We start from the raw sequence: 19,827 nt of genomic DNA, 5'->3' as shown, positions 1-19,827 counted from the left end.
TACATCTATATCTACATCATTGCCAATAATTATATATATATATATATATTGTTTATATATTATATATTGTTTAGCCCTCATAAAGAGTCATTTGAAGTTAATGTAAACAGAAGCACTTCATAGAACACTTTTAGTTTGTCTAATTTTAACTTGAATTCATGATTAAAACTGTTGATTATTTTTACACATTTTACTACTCAGGTACAAGAACAAACTTTCTACGAAAAATATTAACTGAGTAAAACTATGCAGCATGCATCTATGGTTTTGGATATAACGATACGCTATAACAAATGCTTTATCTTGATACTCTCATATAATTAGATAAATGAGGGTTGGTTTAGTTATCAGTTATATATGCTTGATACATTTGGTTGGGATTTTCAAAATAATGGTTATGCAACTGAAATAACACATTTATGCATTGATCACTTCATAACCTTCCTTCTTTTGCATTGAATTTGTTGTTTAAATATTGTGAAAATAGTGAGGAAAGAATGATCACTCTTTCTTTTCTTAGGTCATAAAATATTGAGTTAGGTTATAAAATATTACTAAAGTATTATCATCATTGACTCATGAAAAAACTATACGTTTTTGTAAAGTATGCTTTTTAGTAACATGTAAAAAGCACACTGCAAACCGAAGAAGGACTGTGGGGATGCATTTTTTCAGCAGAGGCAAAGAAGTCAGTTATGATGGGTGAATACAGGATAATCCTGGAAGAAAGTCTGTCTGTCTGTACAGTAAACCAAACATACTGCCAGAACGACATTGGAATAGTAAGATCAAAGAGTAGTCATTAGATATGTGCCGATCAGGTTTTTTCCTGCCGATTCCGATCACCCATGATGGCCGATCACCTTTACCAATCACAGATACCGATCACATAATAATTATTATTTTTTATCATAAGCACTACGGTTACATTATGTGGAAAAAGGAACCATGAATTCACCTTAATTTAGATAAAAGCTTTTAAATAGCTTTTTCCGAGAAAAAAACAAAACAGGCATTGTGCAAATTGTACTGCTGTCGGTAATACTATCTTTAACAGACTGAAAACATATGAAGGCTCTGAAGAGGCTGTAAAGAGTCAAAATAAAACCTCCCAACATTGCCAAAAGATTAAAGTATAAAACTTAACATTCAAAGGCAAATACAGGATCCATTACAGTAAACAATCATGACTCCTGAGTTACTGAATGAAAACTTCCTGATAGCATGGCGGCTAGCTGATTACTGCTAGTTCTGATTGGCTGTTTCTGACTGAGCGGAGTAATTATGCAGAGCAGGGAGGAGATCGATTATTTTTCAGAGATTATCTGTCTCATGTTAGGACAGCGACAGTTTTAATACCTATGTAAAATTTATTTTTTTAAGTTAGATGCTGCAGCTTTAAGCAGAGGTTCGGTGTGAGAGTCACTACCAGGTGGAGCAGAAGCGGCGCTCCGTCTGTGAAACATTACTACCTGTAGCGCGTAGCAGCGGTTCAACAGCGAGATCAGAACCAGCGTCTTACATCGCAGCTCGAAGACTTAAATTATTTTGCAGGTTGTTTGTTTAGCTTTCTGACAGTCGTGCTGTGATTGTTTGTAGCTGTGCGCTGCTTTACCTGCTATCTGATCGCTCCATATGTCTTTTTTACTGCAGTGAGCCTCGATGTAGCCAAACTCCGTTAAGTATAGCATTGTTTTTATGCCATATTAGATTCGTCGTGTTGATGCATTTTGATGTGCTTCAATTTTCCGCCGCAACAAGCAAACTTCCCCATTCACTCAGTGCATTAGTTCCACATCGCTTAGGATTTGTTGCTGCGCGCTTGCGCAGTGTGAAGGAAAGAGGAGACCAGCTGCACAGGCAGGCTGCGAAAGGAGATGCAGGTCATCGGTTTGTGTGATCGGCAACAAGAGACCGTGATCGGCGATCACCGATCATACACTTTTTCATGGAAATCGGCTAATTATGATCGGTGGCCGATCGATCGGCACACCTCTAGTAGTCATGTATCAGAATGGCCTAGTCAAAGTCCAGACATAAATTAAAATGAGAAGTTGTGGAAAAACTTAGAAACTGATGTTCACAGATAATCAGTCAGCGCCCACACTGACTGAGGAGAGGCATTTTTTTAAACAAAAAAGAGCAAAAGTTCAAGCTGTATATGCAGAGCCAACAGAAAAACAACAGAAGTCTTTTATGTGCAGCAAAAGGGTATTCTCATCATTGCTATCACAAAATGTCCCAATAACTGACATTAGTTGTTACGATGTCACGCAATGCGAAAAGGTTCATGGGTGCGAATACTTTTGAGACCATTCTGTCAGATATGATTTAAATATTACTAGCATATTTTTGCCATGTCAAAAGAATATGAAGCGTAGAGGGTTTCTTTTTTAAAGCTAAATCTGTTGTTGAACTGGTTTATTAGTTGTAGAATTTACCGCAGTCAGATATAATCAGGATTTTATAGTTCGGGGTGTCTTTTGGGGACTATCCCTTTAAGAGAAGTTACCTGAGAGGAGGGGGACAGGTGTGAGCTGCTTGAACATCACGCTAATCCGCAACTCTGTTAGTTTCTGCTCCTCTTAGAGATACTTCACGATGAGTCCAGAGCACAGGTTCCGCAGGGTCAGGGTCGAGACGGTGAATCTGACTCACTTTCTCTCACTCCGCATCTCCGAGCTCGAGCCCTCACGCCAACTCAACCGTCAGTGACGTCTGCGTCACGTGTGCGTCTCTTCCCTCGGTACGTCCGTCGTATTTTCCTCCCCTCCGCTGTCTGCTCCAACACCGAGACAGAGCAGAGCCGAGCCGAGCCTGGCGAATTAAACACGAACCCAAGACAGAGTGTCGCTGTCCGGACGCCGGGCGTCACGTTTGTCTGCAGCCGATGGACGGAGGGGTCTTACACCTATAAGTTGCCTCAGTGAAGTCCGTTAGTGGCTCCTGTGTGAGCCCGTATCAATGTAAACTTTTTTTATTTTAAAGAACGTTCACTGCGCACAGTGAAATCCAACAAAGCGAGGTGAGTGTGGTTTGTTGATACTCATCTATTTCAGTGTTTCATCTCAACTAAAACTTATCCGAGCTGACGGAAAGCCTCACCTTTGTGGGCTTTGGCTCAGCAGCGCTGGCCAGCTGCATGTCGCCTGCTTAAAATGGCGACAGCCGACGGGGGTGGGAAAAAGAGAGAGACGGTGTAGTTTTTTGGGGGGGTACTCAGGGGGCTCGCCTCTTTTCTCCGATCTGAATTGGCTACACTGCTTGCAACCCTTAATAATGCACATGAGCGAATTAAGTTGGGGATTACTCCGCCTTAAGTTGAGCGGAAGATGCATCATTTTCGGATACGTTTAAAGCTGCTGCGCTCTGGGACTCGTCGAGAGACTTTTTCCACACTAACACTTCTAGAAAATACTATTTGAAAGAAGTAGTAAATACACGTTTTATGTTTACGTTAAATCTCAACCTGTTAGAAAGATATTCCCAAATTTTCCCCAAAATCAGTATTTTATCACGATAGAAATTAGAAATCACAGCCGTCAAAAGCACCCCTCTCTCTGTTTTCCTCTGAACCATACAAGGGTTTTACAGTTTATGAAAAGTTATATTTTGGCTCAGACCGACTTTAGTTTTTAATCAAGACTGACCCAGAGTTTACAAACAATAAGCAGCAATGTTTATTTGTATTATTATTTCATGAAGCGTTCGAGTGATTGTTTATCATTAGAGATTGTAATCGGCCAATTTCCCCCTAATTGGTTCTCATTAGTTGTTTCTGAAATAAACATTGCAGTCCAGGTTTATTTATAACTACTACACAGTACTAAAGTGAGGAACAGAAAAATAAATCGACGTTTTCTTTTGTATTGATTAAATTCATCCCAACTTAGAACTCAAATCCTTTTCAGAGTATGACGTCAACCAACATTTATTTTTATGCACTTAATGGGTTGTATAAAAATTAGATAATGTCATGGAGGCTATGATGCATAAGCAGAGATAAACATTTGCTTTCTGATGGTGAAAACTGCTATTTCTCTTAGTGAAATCTGCAGCACACCTTTCCCTCTACTGTGTTTTAGTCCTTTAGAAATAAAAATGACCAGAACCAGCAGGTCAGATCTCAAAGGAAACCGGATATTGCTGTCGCCCAAGAAAAGCCGGGCCTGTGCATTTCTGTTTATCTTGATAGTGTTGTCATTAGTGTGTGTCACTCCCAGGATTAGACCAAAGCTTTCCCAGGAAGCTAATTTGTGTCTGACGTCCACGTGAGTCTCAGGTTCGACGCACAGCTTAATCCAGCTTTCTGTTTATCGCCAACGGTCCACTCTCAGTAGTGGCCGCTTGCCTCGTTATTGCTGATGAAAATAAGAACTCATGAAAAGCTTGAGGTGGATCAACTCATCAATCATGCGAGAAAATATGTTGAACTCGCAATAACTGTCCAGTGGTGTGCAATTTTAAAAAAAATTAAATTAACATTAGAAACACAGCTGGGTAATGATTTCCACTTTAAAATGTTTTTTTTATGGATAAAAACGAATCAACCGCATTATTCTGTTAAACCTTGTTGTTCTGAAAGTTTTGATCTGTCCAGCAGCTTGAATGAATAACAGACCTGTCTCGATAATAGAAAATACAGTCTCATTCTTAAACAGCTCACATCAGTTATAAAAAAAGAGCACACTTGGAGTACTTTTCACTCAGCAGTAGCTTCCATACTGGGAAGTATTGATGTTCCCAGGAAAACATTACATTTTTGAGTTTTCATCTGACCTCCAGTGGTCAGAGCTGAGGAAGCTAGAAGTTGGGCGACTCCGGTCACCACCTGATGTCTTGCTGCCTCTTTAAAAAGAAATGGGCTGATCATCTGGCGTTAGGAAACACTGTCGGAGACAAATTACTTTTGACAGAAGTTGGCATACAATGTGAAGCGTCCTATTCCAATGTGCCCCGTTTCTCTTCACAAACTGCTTACATTTGTTTTATTGTTGCCAAATCTTTCTTTCAAAGGCAGTGTTGTCAAGTAGAGCTCAAGCACTTTGCTGCAGCTGCACAGAATACAAATAAACACTTTTAAATGAGGAATTGGATTAAAAATAAAGTGACAAATTAACAACAAAAACCCCACAAGCGGTTGCCTTATGTGACGTCACGAGAGGCGTGTGCATTTGGAAGCTGGTTTGTGGGAGGTTAGATTTTATCTAAGTTATGTAACAATTTACAACAACATAGCAAAACAAATGGTGTTGTTGTGGAAGTGACAAACTGTATCTAAACTGAGTTTGATTCTCACAAAAAAAAAAAAGTCTCTGCCATGTAGCTTTGGTGCTGCGTCTCATCTTGGTGTATAACTAGAATTATGTTTCATGTTATTTCTGTAGGAAATGACAATCTCAAGGCATTTTATAAAAAATGCAGGTCCAGTTCATGTCCATAATATATTAATCTGATACGGTCCAATCCTATAGAAAGATTCAGTAACATGCAGTCCAGTTTCACCTTAAGTTTAACACAGATAGAATACAATATGGCTTTCCATATTTGTGCTATTCCCTCGCTGCTGTCTTTGATGCTGTGCTTTAACTTACCAAATCCAGTGGTATATAAAGTAATGTTAAGACTAGGGCTGCAGCTAATGATTATTTTTGTCATTTACTATTCAACCAATTAATCTGATAAAAAAAACAAAAAACAATGGCATATTGTGCAGATTTTTGCTAACCCACTTAAGCCTTTTTTATACATTAGAAATGCACTAAAAGATGCAAATTGATGCAAAAAACAAAAACTTGCCTAAAATTTGATACATCCGAAAAGCTCAGCCCTTTCTGCTTGACTCAACCTCAACACAGCATAGGGCTGATCTGTTGACAGTAGTTTTGAATTAACCAATTAAAAATTCGGTAGTAAAAGGTGCTTAGCAAATTTCCTTTCTTTCTTTTTTATCTTGATTGCAAAATAAAGATATTCTATGGATAATTTTGGCTTATCTACTGCTCTAAGTGTGTTGTTTTTGTCAACAGAGGGCCTTTTTTATGTATGCTCCAGGGAACGATTAATCGATTATTGAAATAATAATTTATTGATAAATGTATCCGATTAATTGCTTCCGCCCTCGCTATGACCACTTTGCTCTACAGGCTGCTTTATTTTTGCCTGAGTAGCTCCAGATTTATTTAGCTAATAACTCTTGTAATGAATCAGTTAACATGAGAAATGTTCTGACTGCATCAGGCGAGTTGAGTCGCTTTGTCTTTCCTGTATCCAACCGTGTGATTCATAATTAACTTCTTACCAGTTATGACCAAGAAAAACCCGACAGGGCATGTAGCCGACTGGTTTGGATCATTGCAATCTCGTCAGTCTGCTGGACTGGTGAACAGCCTGTGATGTCGGCCATTTTAGGTTGGACTACAAAGAGCAACCGCCATGTTTCTCTCCCTCCCCTCTCAGCAGTCCAGTTTAAATCCAGGCAGCGGCAGCAGCCACAGCGGTGCAGCCCACGCAGCCCATCCTCTCCCTGACCCGAGGAGCAGCCCACATTGACACTCAGGGATCCGAGGGAAGGAAGGAAGGACAATGTAGGAACGCTGTAATTGCGGTTTCCCGATTGTTGTGGAAGACACAAGTTGAGATGCACGCAAGATGCGAGCATGATTGACAGCTGGAGGTTAGCTGGAAGGTGCTGGTTTATGGTGGGAGAAAGTAGCTGAAACGAGCACTTTTATTTTGTACTAAGACAAAGAAAAACATGGCGGAAGACATAGAGACGGACACTGGAAGGTGGAACCGGGTGTATGCTGCCGTGTAGGTGCAGTCTTGATAATTTGTTGGAACACACTTGGGGTTTAAGGCCGTTTTTAGGGCCCTCCTCCCCTGAATGAGTAAGATAGCATCTGGCGTAGCTCTGCAGCGTAGAACATTGCAACCCTGTGTGACCGAGGCCCCTGCAGGACCACAGAGTGCTATGGGGGAGAGGGGGGGAACAGGGGCAGGATGGCAGATGTCTGGACACAACCCTAACAGGAAGAGACGCCGTCGGCTCCGGCCAATGGAGACGGCAGCCACACCTATTGGAGAGACGGGAACACTCGGTGCGGGAAACTGCACTGAAATAGGAGCAGGGCAGGGACTCTCCAAATACCACTCTGAGGGGTGTGTGGAACAAACAAGCCCCACTCTGGCCTGGGACTGCATGGCACAGGAGATCTCTCTGTGTGTGAGTGCGTGTGTGTGTGTGGGTGTGCATGTGCGCGTGTGTGTTTACCCACATGCGTGTGCTTTAGAGAAGTGAGCTGGTGAGAGAAGGCGGGGGGGCTAGGAGGTGGTTGCCATGGGGACAGTAACACACCAGTGCCGCTGCCGACCTGTCTCCGAGTGCCAAACTTGTTCGGAGAGGGAGGCGGGGTGAGGGAACAGCAGGAGGGGGAAGAGGGAGGAATAAAATGGGAGCAGCCGAGGAAAGGCCTGTGCAGAACACTCATTAGGGTAAGGTTTGTTTCCCTGCACAGATCCTAGAGCATCATCTGTAATCTCAGGTGATCAGCTGCAGCATTTCTCAGGTGAGCTGATTATTTGGCGTCATACTCTGCTAAAGCGAGCCTTTGGTTTTAAAAAGATCAGACTTTTTCTGGAACCTGGTGACACACAAAGATAAAATAGCTGTTATTTTGTCTTTTGTTTTTGTCAGTGGTAACGCTTAGCAACCCAATAGAAAACAAAGGAAATAATACTTAAACTACTACTGCTTTAAAGTTTAAGTAGTACTTAAACACTACAACTTAAACTGGATCTTTTAATAACATTGAAAAAATGTGCATAAAAGTACATTCTCTTGATGCATTCACAGACATAAAATGATGGCAGATTTTAGCTTTGTTGCATTTTTTGGGCAAAGGAAAGTACTTCACTTATCAAAGATCAGAGCCGATTGAGGGGAAATTTGTGTTTATTCTGCTCTATTGTTGACTTAGTGCATTGGTAGTTTTTGAACTTAGAGTATGGAGGTATTAATGTGTTTTAATGTGTTTTTTTTATTATAGAGAATTTAAAAAAGTGTTTTTTTTCTTCTCTATTTCACTTATTGATTTCCGATCTGATCAAAAAATAGACCCAATCTCATCCTCTCGATGCATCTCTAGTTTCAAACTCAGACATTTAAGACCGTGTGTGTGTGTGTGTGTGTGTGTGTGTGTGTGTGTGTGTGTGTGTGTGTGTGTGTGTGTGTGTGTGTGTGTGTGTGAGGGACTGGGAGACTGTGATCTCTCGCACAGTAAAAAATGGCAGCCTCACCACCTTCGTAAACAGGCTTCACGCAGGCATGCAGACACCCACCCCCGCACGTTACATGCACACACACACCCACCTCCCTGCACTTTACTCTGAACCTCACAGGAAATTCACACATACAATCGTTTACGGTGTCACATAAAACACATCCACATTGCCATCATGGCTAGGATGGTCAGTCTGTGAATGTCAACGCACAGAATTGGTGTTCAAGTCGACCGAAGTTGCCCAAGCAAAAGCTGATGTGAGGTCAGGGGGACTTTGTTTCATCCGTCACCTGAGTTAAACCTGTTTGGTTCTGTTTTAAACTCGTCAGTTCGGTTTCGGAAGACACTGTAAGTTGGTTTTCATGAGCTCCAGGTTGTGTCCATTGGCAGAACATTCCAGGCTTCACAGTGAGGTGGGGAAGGAGGGAGAGAGGGAAACAGTGTGTGACTGAACCTCGGAGCTCGACGGGGGCTCGGAAATGCGGGGGTAGACTGGTTGCAGTGGTGGAGATGGTGGGGCGGGGGGGGTGGGGTATCATGAAGGAAAATTCCTCACTGAAACACCTCAGTGGTTCCTTCACGATAGTTAACAACACCATCACCCCCCCACACACCCAACCCCAAACGGCCTGCCCATCCCCCCACCATCATCAGCATCTACCGCCGTTCGCTCTCCCTCTCTACTCTCGCCTGCCACCCACACCCAGCACAACCACGTGATGGATGACTGCGACTGCCCACCCATAAGCCATTGTGCTGGTCATGTGACCAGCCTGGCTTGGCAGAGCGGTGCCCCCTGATGCAGAACTGAATGGCAGTGGTGGTTGGGGTGGGGGTCTAGGTAGGAGGGGCAGACGGCGGCTCAAACCGAGGGCAGTTGCTGCTCTCAGTGGGGTGGAAGGAGGGGGGAAGAGGGGCATCACGTTCCCTCAGAGGCAAACCTCAATCGCCTGTTAACCCCTCACACACATGCAAGCGTACACACACACTGCCCCCTTATTTACCTTTTAAAAGGGCCAAAGAGTCCTCCTTTAATGCAGATTTATTTCTTTTAAGTTAAATCTGGAGGCTGACTTCGTTCTGGTGCCTGAGTCAAAGTGAACTCTTTGTACGTTGTGTCACACCCCGGTCCTGTGGGGGTTAACAGAGCGCCGAGCTAATGTACCATGACCCATGTGTGGGGCAAACCAAGCATTTACTCATGCCGTTGTAGGTGCAGAGAAAAGCAGCAGGTTTGCAATTGGAGAAAGAGATATGCAACCAGAAAAGGAGGGATCTATTTAATGACCACATGCAATCTGGGTTTCTTTCACACCTTGGTACAAATACTTTGCAGGAAGAGGTTTCAGTTTTTAGCCTCTTCTATTAGGTGAATTTTGTGTTCAGTGTTTAACAGTGTTTAAGGAACTTTTTTGCTCGAAGAAACGCTGTTCTGCATTTCAACTGTGGAGGCTCGGTGAGCTTCTCGTGCTCTGCATGAGATGTCATGTCAGGGCAGAATGGCTGGGAGAGTAATTGCCCTAGAGCCGTCCTTCAATCCTGCATCGTTGCCTCCATGTTAGGTGGAGAGAAAGGGAGGAGCGAACCCCTCCACTCCACAGGAAGCTACGCCATCTCCCCGTAAAGACTCTGGACCTGGGACAATTTTATTTATTTATTTATTGAGATGCAGGTGTGTTGGTCCTGATTGCTCAGGAATGTGTCTTTCCAGGAAATGTGATGAAATTCTGCGTTGCTTCATTGTCAAGTTCCCAGTTGTATTGAGCAGCAAATTTAAAAGAAAAATATATTCGGAGTGCTTGGAAATGTGTTTAGTGCCACTTCAGAGGCTCACAGCTCTCAGTCTCTGTGGGGGTGTGTCTGAAAGAGAGGAAGTGAGACGCAGTAGCATGGGGGAGGGGAGTAAGAGGGGTGGGACAGGGGCTCTCCAAAAAACCCTGTAGTGAGGAGGCAGACTGAGACTGAATAGCATCATAAATGAGATTGAGTTTCAGGGGACATGAAAGTTTACCCTTACTTTTGGCTTTAATACTTTAAAGATGTTTTTTTTACCCTGAAGATCCTGATATTACCTGAAACTTCTGTAAGAAATTTTATTTTTGTTCGCCTATTTTCTTGTCTAAATTCCAGGTGATCTCAGATATTTTCATTTTCTCTCCCTTCTTTTTCAGGATTCTACTAAAACTTCTGCAGAGAAACACTCGGGGACTTATGGACGAGCCCGTCCACTCTCCTTCCCCCATGTCTGGTCGATAGTGAAGGAGGAATCCATCTTCTCTCTCTCAGCCCCTCAGCCATTTGACCCCCCCACCTCCTGTCCCTCTGGTCTCACCATGGCCAGCAAACGGAAGTCCACTACACCCTGCATGATCCCCAGTAAGGTCATCCGCTCTGTGGAGGAGGCGGAGCGGGACTCTCCGGTTCCGCTCCGTCACTCCAGGGTTTCTGGAGGCGACAGACGCAGCCCTTTGGACGTCAGCAGCGACCCAAAACAGGAGGCGGGGGATGCAGATAAGGACGGTGGCATTTACACTTGCAAGCTGTGCAATTTTGAAACTCACGACCTCAACCTGTTCCTAGATCACGTCTACACGGGGCACCCGGACTTTAGGGCGGACCCTGGCTTCGTCTGCATGAGCTGCGGCGTTTCGGCGCCAAAGTTTGAGGGGCTAGCTCTGCACAACGCCAGGGTCCACCCCAGCACTTTGAATACGACCCTGCAGCTGAGGAGGAGGGAGAGGAGGGCGGTGGTGGAGCAGAACCTGCTGATAGGGACAGAGCTGTGCAGGGACAGCGAAATCTCCATCACTAAGACGCCAATCATGAGGATGCTGAAGGGCAAATCTGAACCCAAAAGGATTGTGGTGTCTCACTCTGTGTCAGACGAGCCCGCCTCGGACGTGCATTCTGCCTCCATATCCAGGGAATCTGAAAGAAAGGAATCTTCTGCTGTTACAGTCACCCACGTCTCCACGATCGTCCACAACGGAACGAGCAAGACCACCCTGCCCTCGGCCATCCAGATTGTCAACGGCTCTACGGGGTTACCCCTACTGAAGACGCCCATCACACAGGTGGCCCGGATACTGATGTTTTTTTTATTTGTTTTAAGTGAATTTGCTTTATTAATCGTGTTTTTAAATTCCTTTCAGGTTGTTTCTGTAGCTCAGAACCGAAGTCTTCACCATTCTGCACCCATCACAGCTTCCTCTTCTGCTTCTTCCGCTTCTTTATCCTCATCCTCGCAAAATCTTCCCAAGGTACGAATTGGCTTTTGTGTCAATGTTACGCAATTTACAATTCAAATAAAAGGGTTATATGCAATCATCAGTGAAAGAAAAAGTATATTTTATTCCTTTTTTAATGAGGGGTTTTATAATATAATCAATATTCCAGGATGGTTTCAAGACACAAGAGCTCAGTGAATTAAAAACAACTATTAGGTTGGATAATTTGAAATCTCACATTTTTGTGGGATACTTTGCGCTACTCGTCGTTAGCTATTTTAAAATTGTTGCCTTCCTGCTGTGGATCTGGTTTTGAAGAGTAATCCACACAGTTTTAATGTGATTGAGGTCAGAAGGTTGGGTCGGCCATTCAGGGAGCCCTTTAACATTCATGAGGACAGCGATGTCCTCAATGAACCCATTGACTTGCAAGTAAGTGCTTTTGGAGTGATCGTTAAGGGGTTAATGCAAAACCAGTTTGATGTGTGTTTAAGGTCATCAGAGTTTCTGTGGGCTCTTAAAAAAATTCCAACAGAAATAAGTTGGACAGGAAAGTTTGTTTCAATGAGGTCCAGCTTGAAAAACGTGGCTTAAACCATTTGCGAGTAAACATGATCATATTCACATTCAGTACAAATTATTATTATGTACATTTTTTTCCACAATCATTGTCTTGTTGGAACAGCCAACTGAGCCTATAACAGCATGAAACTTGCAGGAACATCAGGATGAGTAGTTTTCATCCTGTTGTGGATGAAGCAGGAAAAGGTTATACCAGTAGTTTTAGCAATATTTCAGATATTTAAAATAATATCAATAACTATCTATATTGACTGTTATTAAACCCTTATATTTTTATATGTTTTTCATCCATGTCTTCCAGCCCTAAGTGTGATTAAACCTGTACAGTTCAATCCGACTCCGCACTGATTTTCTGTCTCTCCCTGCAGGTGATGATCCCTCTGAGCAGCATCCCCACCTACAGTGCCTCCATGGACTCCTCCTCCTTCCTGAAAACCTCTTTCAGCAAGTTCCCGTACCCCACCAAGGCTGAGCTGTGCTACCTGACTGTCGTCACCAAATTCCCAGAGGAGCAGATCAAGATCTGGTTCACCGCTCAGCGGCTGAAGCAAGGCATCAGCTGGTCCCCGGAGGAGATCGAGGAGGCCAGGAGGAAGATGTTCAACACCATCATCCAGACGGCGCCAGTCAGCTCCCAGAACCAAACCCAGAGTCACCACAGCTCGGCGCCACACACCATCACAGTGCTGCCCGCCTCACTGGGGCCCACCGGGATTCCTCAGTTCCTGCAGGGGTCTCTCGTCAGCCCAGGCGGCGTAATCGTCACGCAGCCTGTTGTGGCAAACGGAATCCAGGTCAGCAGTGCCCCCGTGGCCCTGGCGGTCACGCCGAAGCCCCAGGCGGCGGCTCGGCCCACGATGCAGGCCCGACCCGCCGCCGCTCTGGTGGCGGACAAAAGCCCCAGCATACTGGTGGGAACGGTGGGCAGCAGTAAAGCTGTGGGAGGGGGCACCAACAGCACCAGCAGCACTGAGGGCGGCGTCATCAACCTTAGTCTTGGAAGCAGTAGTCATGGCAACACTAAGGGGAGCAGTGTCATTGGTAAACATGGCAGTGCTAATGCTAACTCCAGCGAGAAAAACAGCAGTGATGTTAGCAGCCGTGCTAGCACCAGAAACACGGATAGTAAACCGGGCAGCGGCGGCGCGGGTCAGATGGACAGTAAGACCCCCATGGAAAACAAAGCTGTCATCAGCAGCTGTGAAAACCTGAAGAGCAAAGATGCTAATGGTAGCAGCAACCATCACAACCTGGCCAGTGCAGGAAGCGAGGATGCAGATCCTTCGGGTTGTGACTCACCAACCATCAAAATGGAGGATGCTTCATCCCCCGCCTCCAAGTCCTCCTCCCCGACTCCTGCAGGTCCGGGAAGCAGCTCCGGCTCCCGGACCCCCTCGAGCGCCTTCCTGGACCCCAGCTTTTACAAAGGCAAGAAGTCCCAGGAGCAGCTCAGTACCCTGAAGGACAGCTTCCTGGTGAGCCAGTGGCCCGACCAGGAGGAGGTTGACCGCCTCATCGGCCTCACCGGCCTCACGGTGCGCGAGGTCCGCAAGTGGTTCAGCGACAGACGCTATCACTTCCGCAACTGCAAGAGCTCCCGCTCCAGCACGGGTGGGCAGAGTAAGTCCAGTGGTGGAGCGGGGAACGGCGGAGGTACGCCTGGTAGCAGCGCCGCCACCGGCTGTAACGCCCCCGTTGATCTGTCGGAAAGTAGCAGCAGCAACTCTGGTGCCAAAACTCCCCAGCACAACTCCAGCAACTCCACCCAGAGCCCACCGCCAACACAGACCCCCACATCGCCCACTGCTCCTTCCAAGAGGCTCTTCAGGTTGCACTCACCTGATTTCACAGCCGTCCGCTACAAGGAGAGAGACCCCCACCAGGTGAGACCCCAACTCTCTCTCACTGCAACTCTGCTGAATTTTGACCAATCCTTTTAGCCCTCTGCTAATTTCACTTCCTGTTTCACAATGTCTCTTGAAAGCCAAATCTGCAAGAAGAAAACATATGTAACGCTAAATGGTAACACTTTCCAAAATCTTCATGTCCTGAAGATTTTGAAAATCCTCAGGACTTCATATGGATTAAAGGTGCTATTTCAAGAAGATACTTAAAATAGTTAAAATTCTGTCATTTGGTAAATTATGTGCAGCAATTAAAATTTTTTTGCAAGACCATGTGAGGCCAAAAATAAGGCAAAATAAGAATTTGCAAATTTGACTACAAGCTTTTGAAAAAGGTGTCAAAAATCAGTCATTTTAGGCCACAACAATCACACACACAAAAAACTTCGTCATCCTGGAGAAACTGAAGCGTGTCTGAAGCAGAGATTCATTTGGTCTTCAACTCCTGCTTTTCTTGTGTTCAGCCATCCTGACCCAGAGATGAGGTCAGAAGCCAACTTGGGAGAAAAAGGCCTTAACTGTGACTCTGTGGTTTTTCAGATAAAAGCACATTTTTCTCTTTATTTAAAAATTGAAATCCAGAGAACCAGTGATGATTTGGGTAGCTGTGTCATCTGTAGGAGTTCTCTTTGCCGCTGATAAGCTTTATGGAGATGCTGATTTCATTTCCTGTTAGACTTTGAACCAAAACCCGACTGCGTTTGATTGGCTGGCTAATCCCTCTGACATAGTCGATGCAGTAAATCACGCAAAATGAGCTCCGACTACTTATTCGGTGCACGAGTACAGTACATGGGAACGCTAAATAACTAAAATAAATCAACCTCCTCATGATTTTGACAGTAATATTCATCTCTTTGCGTGTGCTACGTTCAGGTGATAGCCCTTGAGGCCAGCTTTGCCCAGAACGCCGACCCGTCAGGAGAAGAAGTGGACAGGCTGCGCTCTGAGACCAAGATGACGCGGCGGGAGATACACGGCTGGTTTGCTGAGAAGAGGAAGCGAGTGGCTGCCGAGAAGAAGAAGGAGGAGGCGGAGCGGGAGCCGAAGGAGGACGAGGAGGAGGTGGAGGTGGATGGAGAAGAGAGGCAGAGGGATGACGGTTCAGGGGAACCGAAAGTGAACCCCATCAAAATAAATCTGAAGATGCTGAAGGTGACTGAGGCTAGCAGTAAAGCAGAGGGGGAGGGATCTGGTAGTACGAGCTCTCAGCCCGGCAGCACGCCTGCCTCCACCCAGGGCCCCACCTCTTCCACCACCACTAAACCTTCCCAACCTTCCACCCCAACACAGAAAACCTCCCACTCCCCCAAACCCACAACCGTCCGAGGGAAGAAGACGGCGGAGCAGCTCCACCTGCTAAAGCAAGTCTACGCCCGAACCCAGTGGCCCAGCGCCACTCAGTATGATGAGCTCATCTCAGGAACAGGGCTGCCCCGACCCGAGGTGGTGCGCTGGTTCGGGGACTCCCGCTACGTCCAGAAGAACGGACTGCTGAAGTGGCTGGAGGAGTACCAGAACCTGGCCCTGGAGGAGGAGCTGCAGAGGGACGGCTCCAAGGCCCTGCAGGACCATCTGGACGCCCACGGCAGGCTGGACGACTCCCAGGTACAGGTCATGTCTTCCCCCCTCTCTCATTACTCACATTCCTGTCTGACCACTCAAAAAAAAAGAGGACACTAGAGCCAACAAAACAAAAATTTTTTTAATGAAGTTAATTGCAGGATTTGCAATTATTCAAAATTCATTATACTTCAATCGAAAACAGTATATCAACAAAATAATCATTTTAACTTCATAGCCCCTTTTTGCATACATTTATGAATAAATAGACGCATATAAGCTCAACAACAAAACATTTATTGTTTTTAATTATTCAGGCCATTAAACCATCAGATTGGTGCAAAGTGCCAATAAACGCATTCAGCTTTCAGGAACCCCTGAACCTTCATGTTATTTCTATGAAAAAATAATTACTATAATAACTAGAAACGTGGATGTCGTCGTTGGGAACGTCTGCTCTCCCCCTATTTGCACAGCTTTCACACAACTTCTTCCATCAAATCACTTTTTGAAGCACAAATGAGGAAAAGCCGCTTTGTCGCCTGTCTCCGCTGTTGGCGGATCTAATTTGTGCATCAGATTCCTGACCGAACCAGAAACTCATTTATAAAAAGCTTCTGACTCAGGAGTCCTGTACGTGTAATGTCACTAACTGTATTAAAACATTTTAACATGTTGAAATTAATGTATTTAATTAATCAAAATGAGCATGTGTTAGCAAAAAAGGATGACATAGTGTTTAGTAATAATGTCACAATATTTATTTAAAGAGTTTGAATAATAATGATTGATTTTCAATCAGAAGTTCGAAGGTTAACTACCCAAGTGAACGCATTTGTAACGCTGCTTTGTAAACGGTTGAGCAGCTCAGCTAATCAACCAGCGAGCAGAACTAGGAGGTGAAACATTTTCTAAACGTACAGATGTTAATCCTGTGTTTTTGTTTTTGTCTCTATATAAATATCAACAATAATATGAGTCTAATAAAAATGTAGGCCGTGTCATTTTTGCAGCAGCAGGTGTAGCTGATGCTTTTCTGCTTTTGAGTAACAGCAGTTGGTTCACATTAGGCACCATGAAGCTGTAAAACTGTCGTCGTCATACCATGAAACTCTCATAACACAGTGAGTGATATTTTAGATGGTTTTAAAAAATAATGTATGTATATAAGTGTTTTGTTCGGATACGAGCCGCGCTGCTCTGTTTGCCGAGGGGATTCTCAGGAAGCTCCTTCAGTGCCGAGATCTTTGAAGTTTAAGACGCACCTCAGGTCTTGATTCCTCCTAAATTCACCTGTCGTCTTTTATCTCAAAAGAGATGAGAGTCTTTTGTTCACTGAACTACATGAAGAAGAAAAAAACCTCCTGATGAAAGAGCAAAGTTTTAGATGTTTATTGTGAGTGAAATCATCTCTTTGCTGTTTTCATCCTCCCGCTCCAGAGACTCAAACTTCAAGTAGTAGTTTTGTTTATTTGTATGGAGAGAAAAAAGTTTCTCCTTTTGGTATTTTATTTGGGTTTAATAAACATTCTTTTTCTTCCTCATCTATTATCCATGTCCCCACTGTATGACAGGAATTATTAGATTAAAGCAAAGTAGCAAAACAAACAACTATAGTAAATATTTAATATTTGACATTTCTAATGATTAGAGCTGCACAATATTCTCACATCACCACCATATCGATGTCTGGAAGGACTCTTTGCATGCAGTATTTGTTTTCTGTTGGATTATAAGAAATAATTACAATTAGATCACAATAAGAGATTCAGTTCCACATCGGAGAGAGAGTGGAAAGAAGTCAAGATTTTCTAACCAGAGTGAATAACTGTCTAAACAAGAAACGTCTTGACCCCAGAATTTGAACCAAGGTGAACCAACCTAATGGTTTCCTTGCAGTCTCAAGGTGTTCAGCTTTAACATTTGCCTGCATCTAATTAATGAAACCTTTATTATTCCGTCCTAGTTAAAGGAGCTGGCTGAGAAGACTGGTCTGACGAGCGACTTGGTGCGGCATTGGTTCTCTACCAGGGGAGCGATGCCCGACGCTAAGCAAAGCGCTGGACAGCGGGTGGGAACGGGAGCCGTCGCCGCAGAGGAAGCGGAGGCGGCGCCGACAGGATCCTCGGCTCCGGAGCCACAGCCGGGTGGCGGGACGGAGGAGAAGATGGAGCAGTCGGTGTGCGGGGCGGAGGCGGAGGCCGACGGCTCTGCTGCTGCTACAGGTAGTCCTGGACGCCATGGTCGTTTTTTTGGGGGGTTTTTTTACTACAAGAAAAATGTGTGTGTGTAAAGTAAAATTTGATATTTTCAAGAAGCTACCACTCACACACCTTTTTATAATTAAATGCAACAAAGAAAAGACATTTGAAAGACTGGCATCATTTGTGGGAGAAATTGAGTGCTGCGTCAACAGCTTTGTGTGTGTGTGTGTGTGTGTGTGTGTGTGTGTGTGTGTGTGTGTGTGTGTGTGTGTGTAATGATCAGGTGGCACAGAAATACCAGGGTGGAACCTACAAACACACCAATATTATGATGATGAGTAATGAGGCGTGCTGTGGCAGATATTCACTTCCCGCCTGTCTGGCCCAACTGAACAGCTCAACTATAGATTTATATCTTTTCTGAATCATTTGTTGCTTCCCCCCCCTGTACAGGAAGTGAAGAGGCCTTGGTATGAGGACGGAGTTTACAAGACAGGTGGTCTTTGTTCCGGCAGGACAGCAGATGGTTTGTAACCGGATCAGTGGTTTGAAACTGACCTCTACTAGGGACGGACACCAGAGCCAGCCCTCTGTCCCTCCGTGTGCCATGTGACGCCATCATCCCGGTTTTACTTGATGACCACGTGTTTGGTGGACGGAGGTCTGACAAAGAGTGATGGGAAGTTTATCAAGTCGTCGCCGCTGGGCATTTTTGCCAAGGCCTTAGATGAACTTTTTCTTTTTCCCAGTCTTGCTCTATCTGCTCAGCTAAACGTCCAAACTCTGCTGCTGTCGGTGCGTCTTCGTCGCTCCTTGAATGCGTTCTCTGTGCTCGGATCGGACGGACTTTGGTCTGGGAGACGTTTGGAGCGGAGGCGGGCACCATGCGACGCCCGAAGGAATGGGACGTTGCGCTAAAACCACGTGGAGTTCGGATCTTCTCGTAGCATCGAGTGCTTCTCTACATCTCGTTTGTTTTTATGGAACTTTCTTAGGAACAAATGCAAAAGATCTGAACTTTTACCACAGTTCCATACTTATGCTCGATGTACAATTTTTACCGATGCATTTGGAGAATAAACAGAATGTAATGAATTCAAACCTGTTTCTCATTCACTGGTCCAAGATGAGGGAACCAAACAAAACTATCTGAAACTTTTTACTGTTTGAAGGATAATTTCTTTAGAAGACAAAATACAGAAACTTTAAACTCAATTTTACTGAGATTTAATGTGATATAAACTGCATAGAGGTTGACGTGCTTAAAGAGACACGGGCCAGTTGCAGTCAAATATCTATTAAGTTAGGTTTGATAAATACAGCAGTTAAGTAAAAGTGATCATTTGTGCTATAAAATGGCTATAAAATACATAGGGAGGGTGTTTGTAATTGAGTTTTCTTAATCCACTTCTAAGAGTTGCTGGATGTATGTGGTCCTACTTGGATTAAAGTGAATGCAAAAAGAATGCAAAGCAACCTAAATGTCTTAGGTTGTACCTAGCATTTTCAATTTGAACATTTTGCATTTTTCAAAGGCTTCCTGCACCCTAAAGATTCACTTATTTCTTAAATGAGGGATTCAGGGGAGCACAAAATCATTCCGATGGCTGCAAAAAGCCCAACCTTTGGTCAACCCAGGGTTGGTTTAAAGCAAATATGTGGGAGAGAATGGCTCAGTCAAAGTCCAGACTCAAAAATACATGTTCCTAGTTGCTGTTCTGCAAAGGATAGCTGAAAATGTTTAGTATTTAGATGTGCAAAGATTATCAACATGCCTCAAAACATCTGTAGCTGTAAAAATGTGGATTTACAAAGTAATACATTTGTACACATGCAACAAATTTCATATTTTACTTTGGAACCATTTTTGAAAACAGTTTCCTTCCATCTGCTAGTTGTGCATCATTTTATGTCGGTTCATCACATAAAATTCCAACAAAATTCATTTTTTGCCTTTTACAAAAAAATAAATGAACAGAGCTCAACTTCTATACTTGATTTTTCCCATTTGAAATACCAAATTATTTCAGACACGTTTTAAAAGTTCACGCCCTTTGCTTCCATG

The 19,827-nt window shown here is 44.2% G+C and overlaps 1 protein-coding gene across 4 annotated transcripts; it reads left to right on the top strand.

Moving 5' to 3' along the window:
- The first annotated feature begins 2,598 nt into the window (after positions 1–2,598).
- On the top strand, positions 2,599–18,863 carry zhx3b (zinc fingers and homeoboxes 3b). 4 transcript variants are annotated; one of them, XM_008413891.3, is made up of 8 exons: positions 2,755–3,025; positions 10,454–11,356; positions 11,435–11,542; positions 12,460–13,974; positions 14,872–15,150; positions 15,289–15,603; positions 17,525–17,783; positions 18,216–18,863. In XM_008413891.3, the coding sequence occupies exons 2-8, from the start codon at positions 10,616–10,618 to the stop codon at positions 18,236–18,238; spliced, it is 3,240 nt and encodes a 1,079-aa protein (XP_008412113.1). In that variant the 5' UTR covers positions 2,755–3,025; positions 10,454–10,615; the 3' UTR covers positions 18,239–18,863. The 4 variants fall into 4 exon arrangements, with proteins under 4 accessions (XP_008412111.1, XP_008412113.1, XP_008412110.1 ...); XM_008413889.3 differs by lacking the exon at positions 2,755–3,025 and adding an exon at positions 2,599–2,746 and having other exon boundaries at positions 14,872–15,603; XM_008413888.3 differs by having other exon boundaries at positions 14,872–15,603.
- Positions 18,864–19,827: the final 964 nt, after the last annotated feature.

Source organism: Poecilia reticulata, chromosome 7 (genome assembly GCF_904066995.2).
Source record: "Poecilia reticulata chromosome 7, P_reticulata-male-v2, whole genome shotgun sequence".
NCBI classification, from domain to species: Eukaryota; Metazoa; Chordata; class Actinopteri; order Cyprinodontiformes; family Poeciliidae; genus Poecilia; species Poecilia reticulata.
This window is presented reverse-complemented; position numbering and strand designations above follow the sequence as displayed.

Excerpts from the sequence above, each read along its gene's own strand:
- zhx3b (XM_008413889.3), top strand. The coding sequence starts at position 10,616 with ATGGCCAGCAAACGGAAGTCCACTACACCCTGCATGATCCCCAGTAAG. Across the intron at positions 15,604-17,524 it reads GCAGGCTGGACGACTCCCAG|TTAAAGGAGCTGGCTGAGAA; the intron begins GTACAGGTCATG and ends ATTCCGTCCTAG. Across the intron at positions 17,784-18,215 it reads CGGCTCTGCTGCTGCTACAG|GAAGTGAAGAGGCCTTGGTA; the intron begins GTAGTCCTGGAC and ends CCCCCTGTACAG.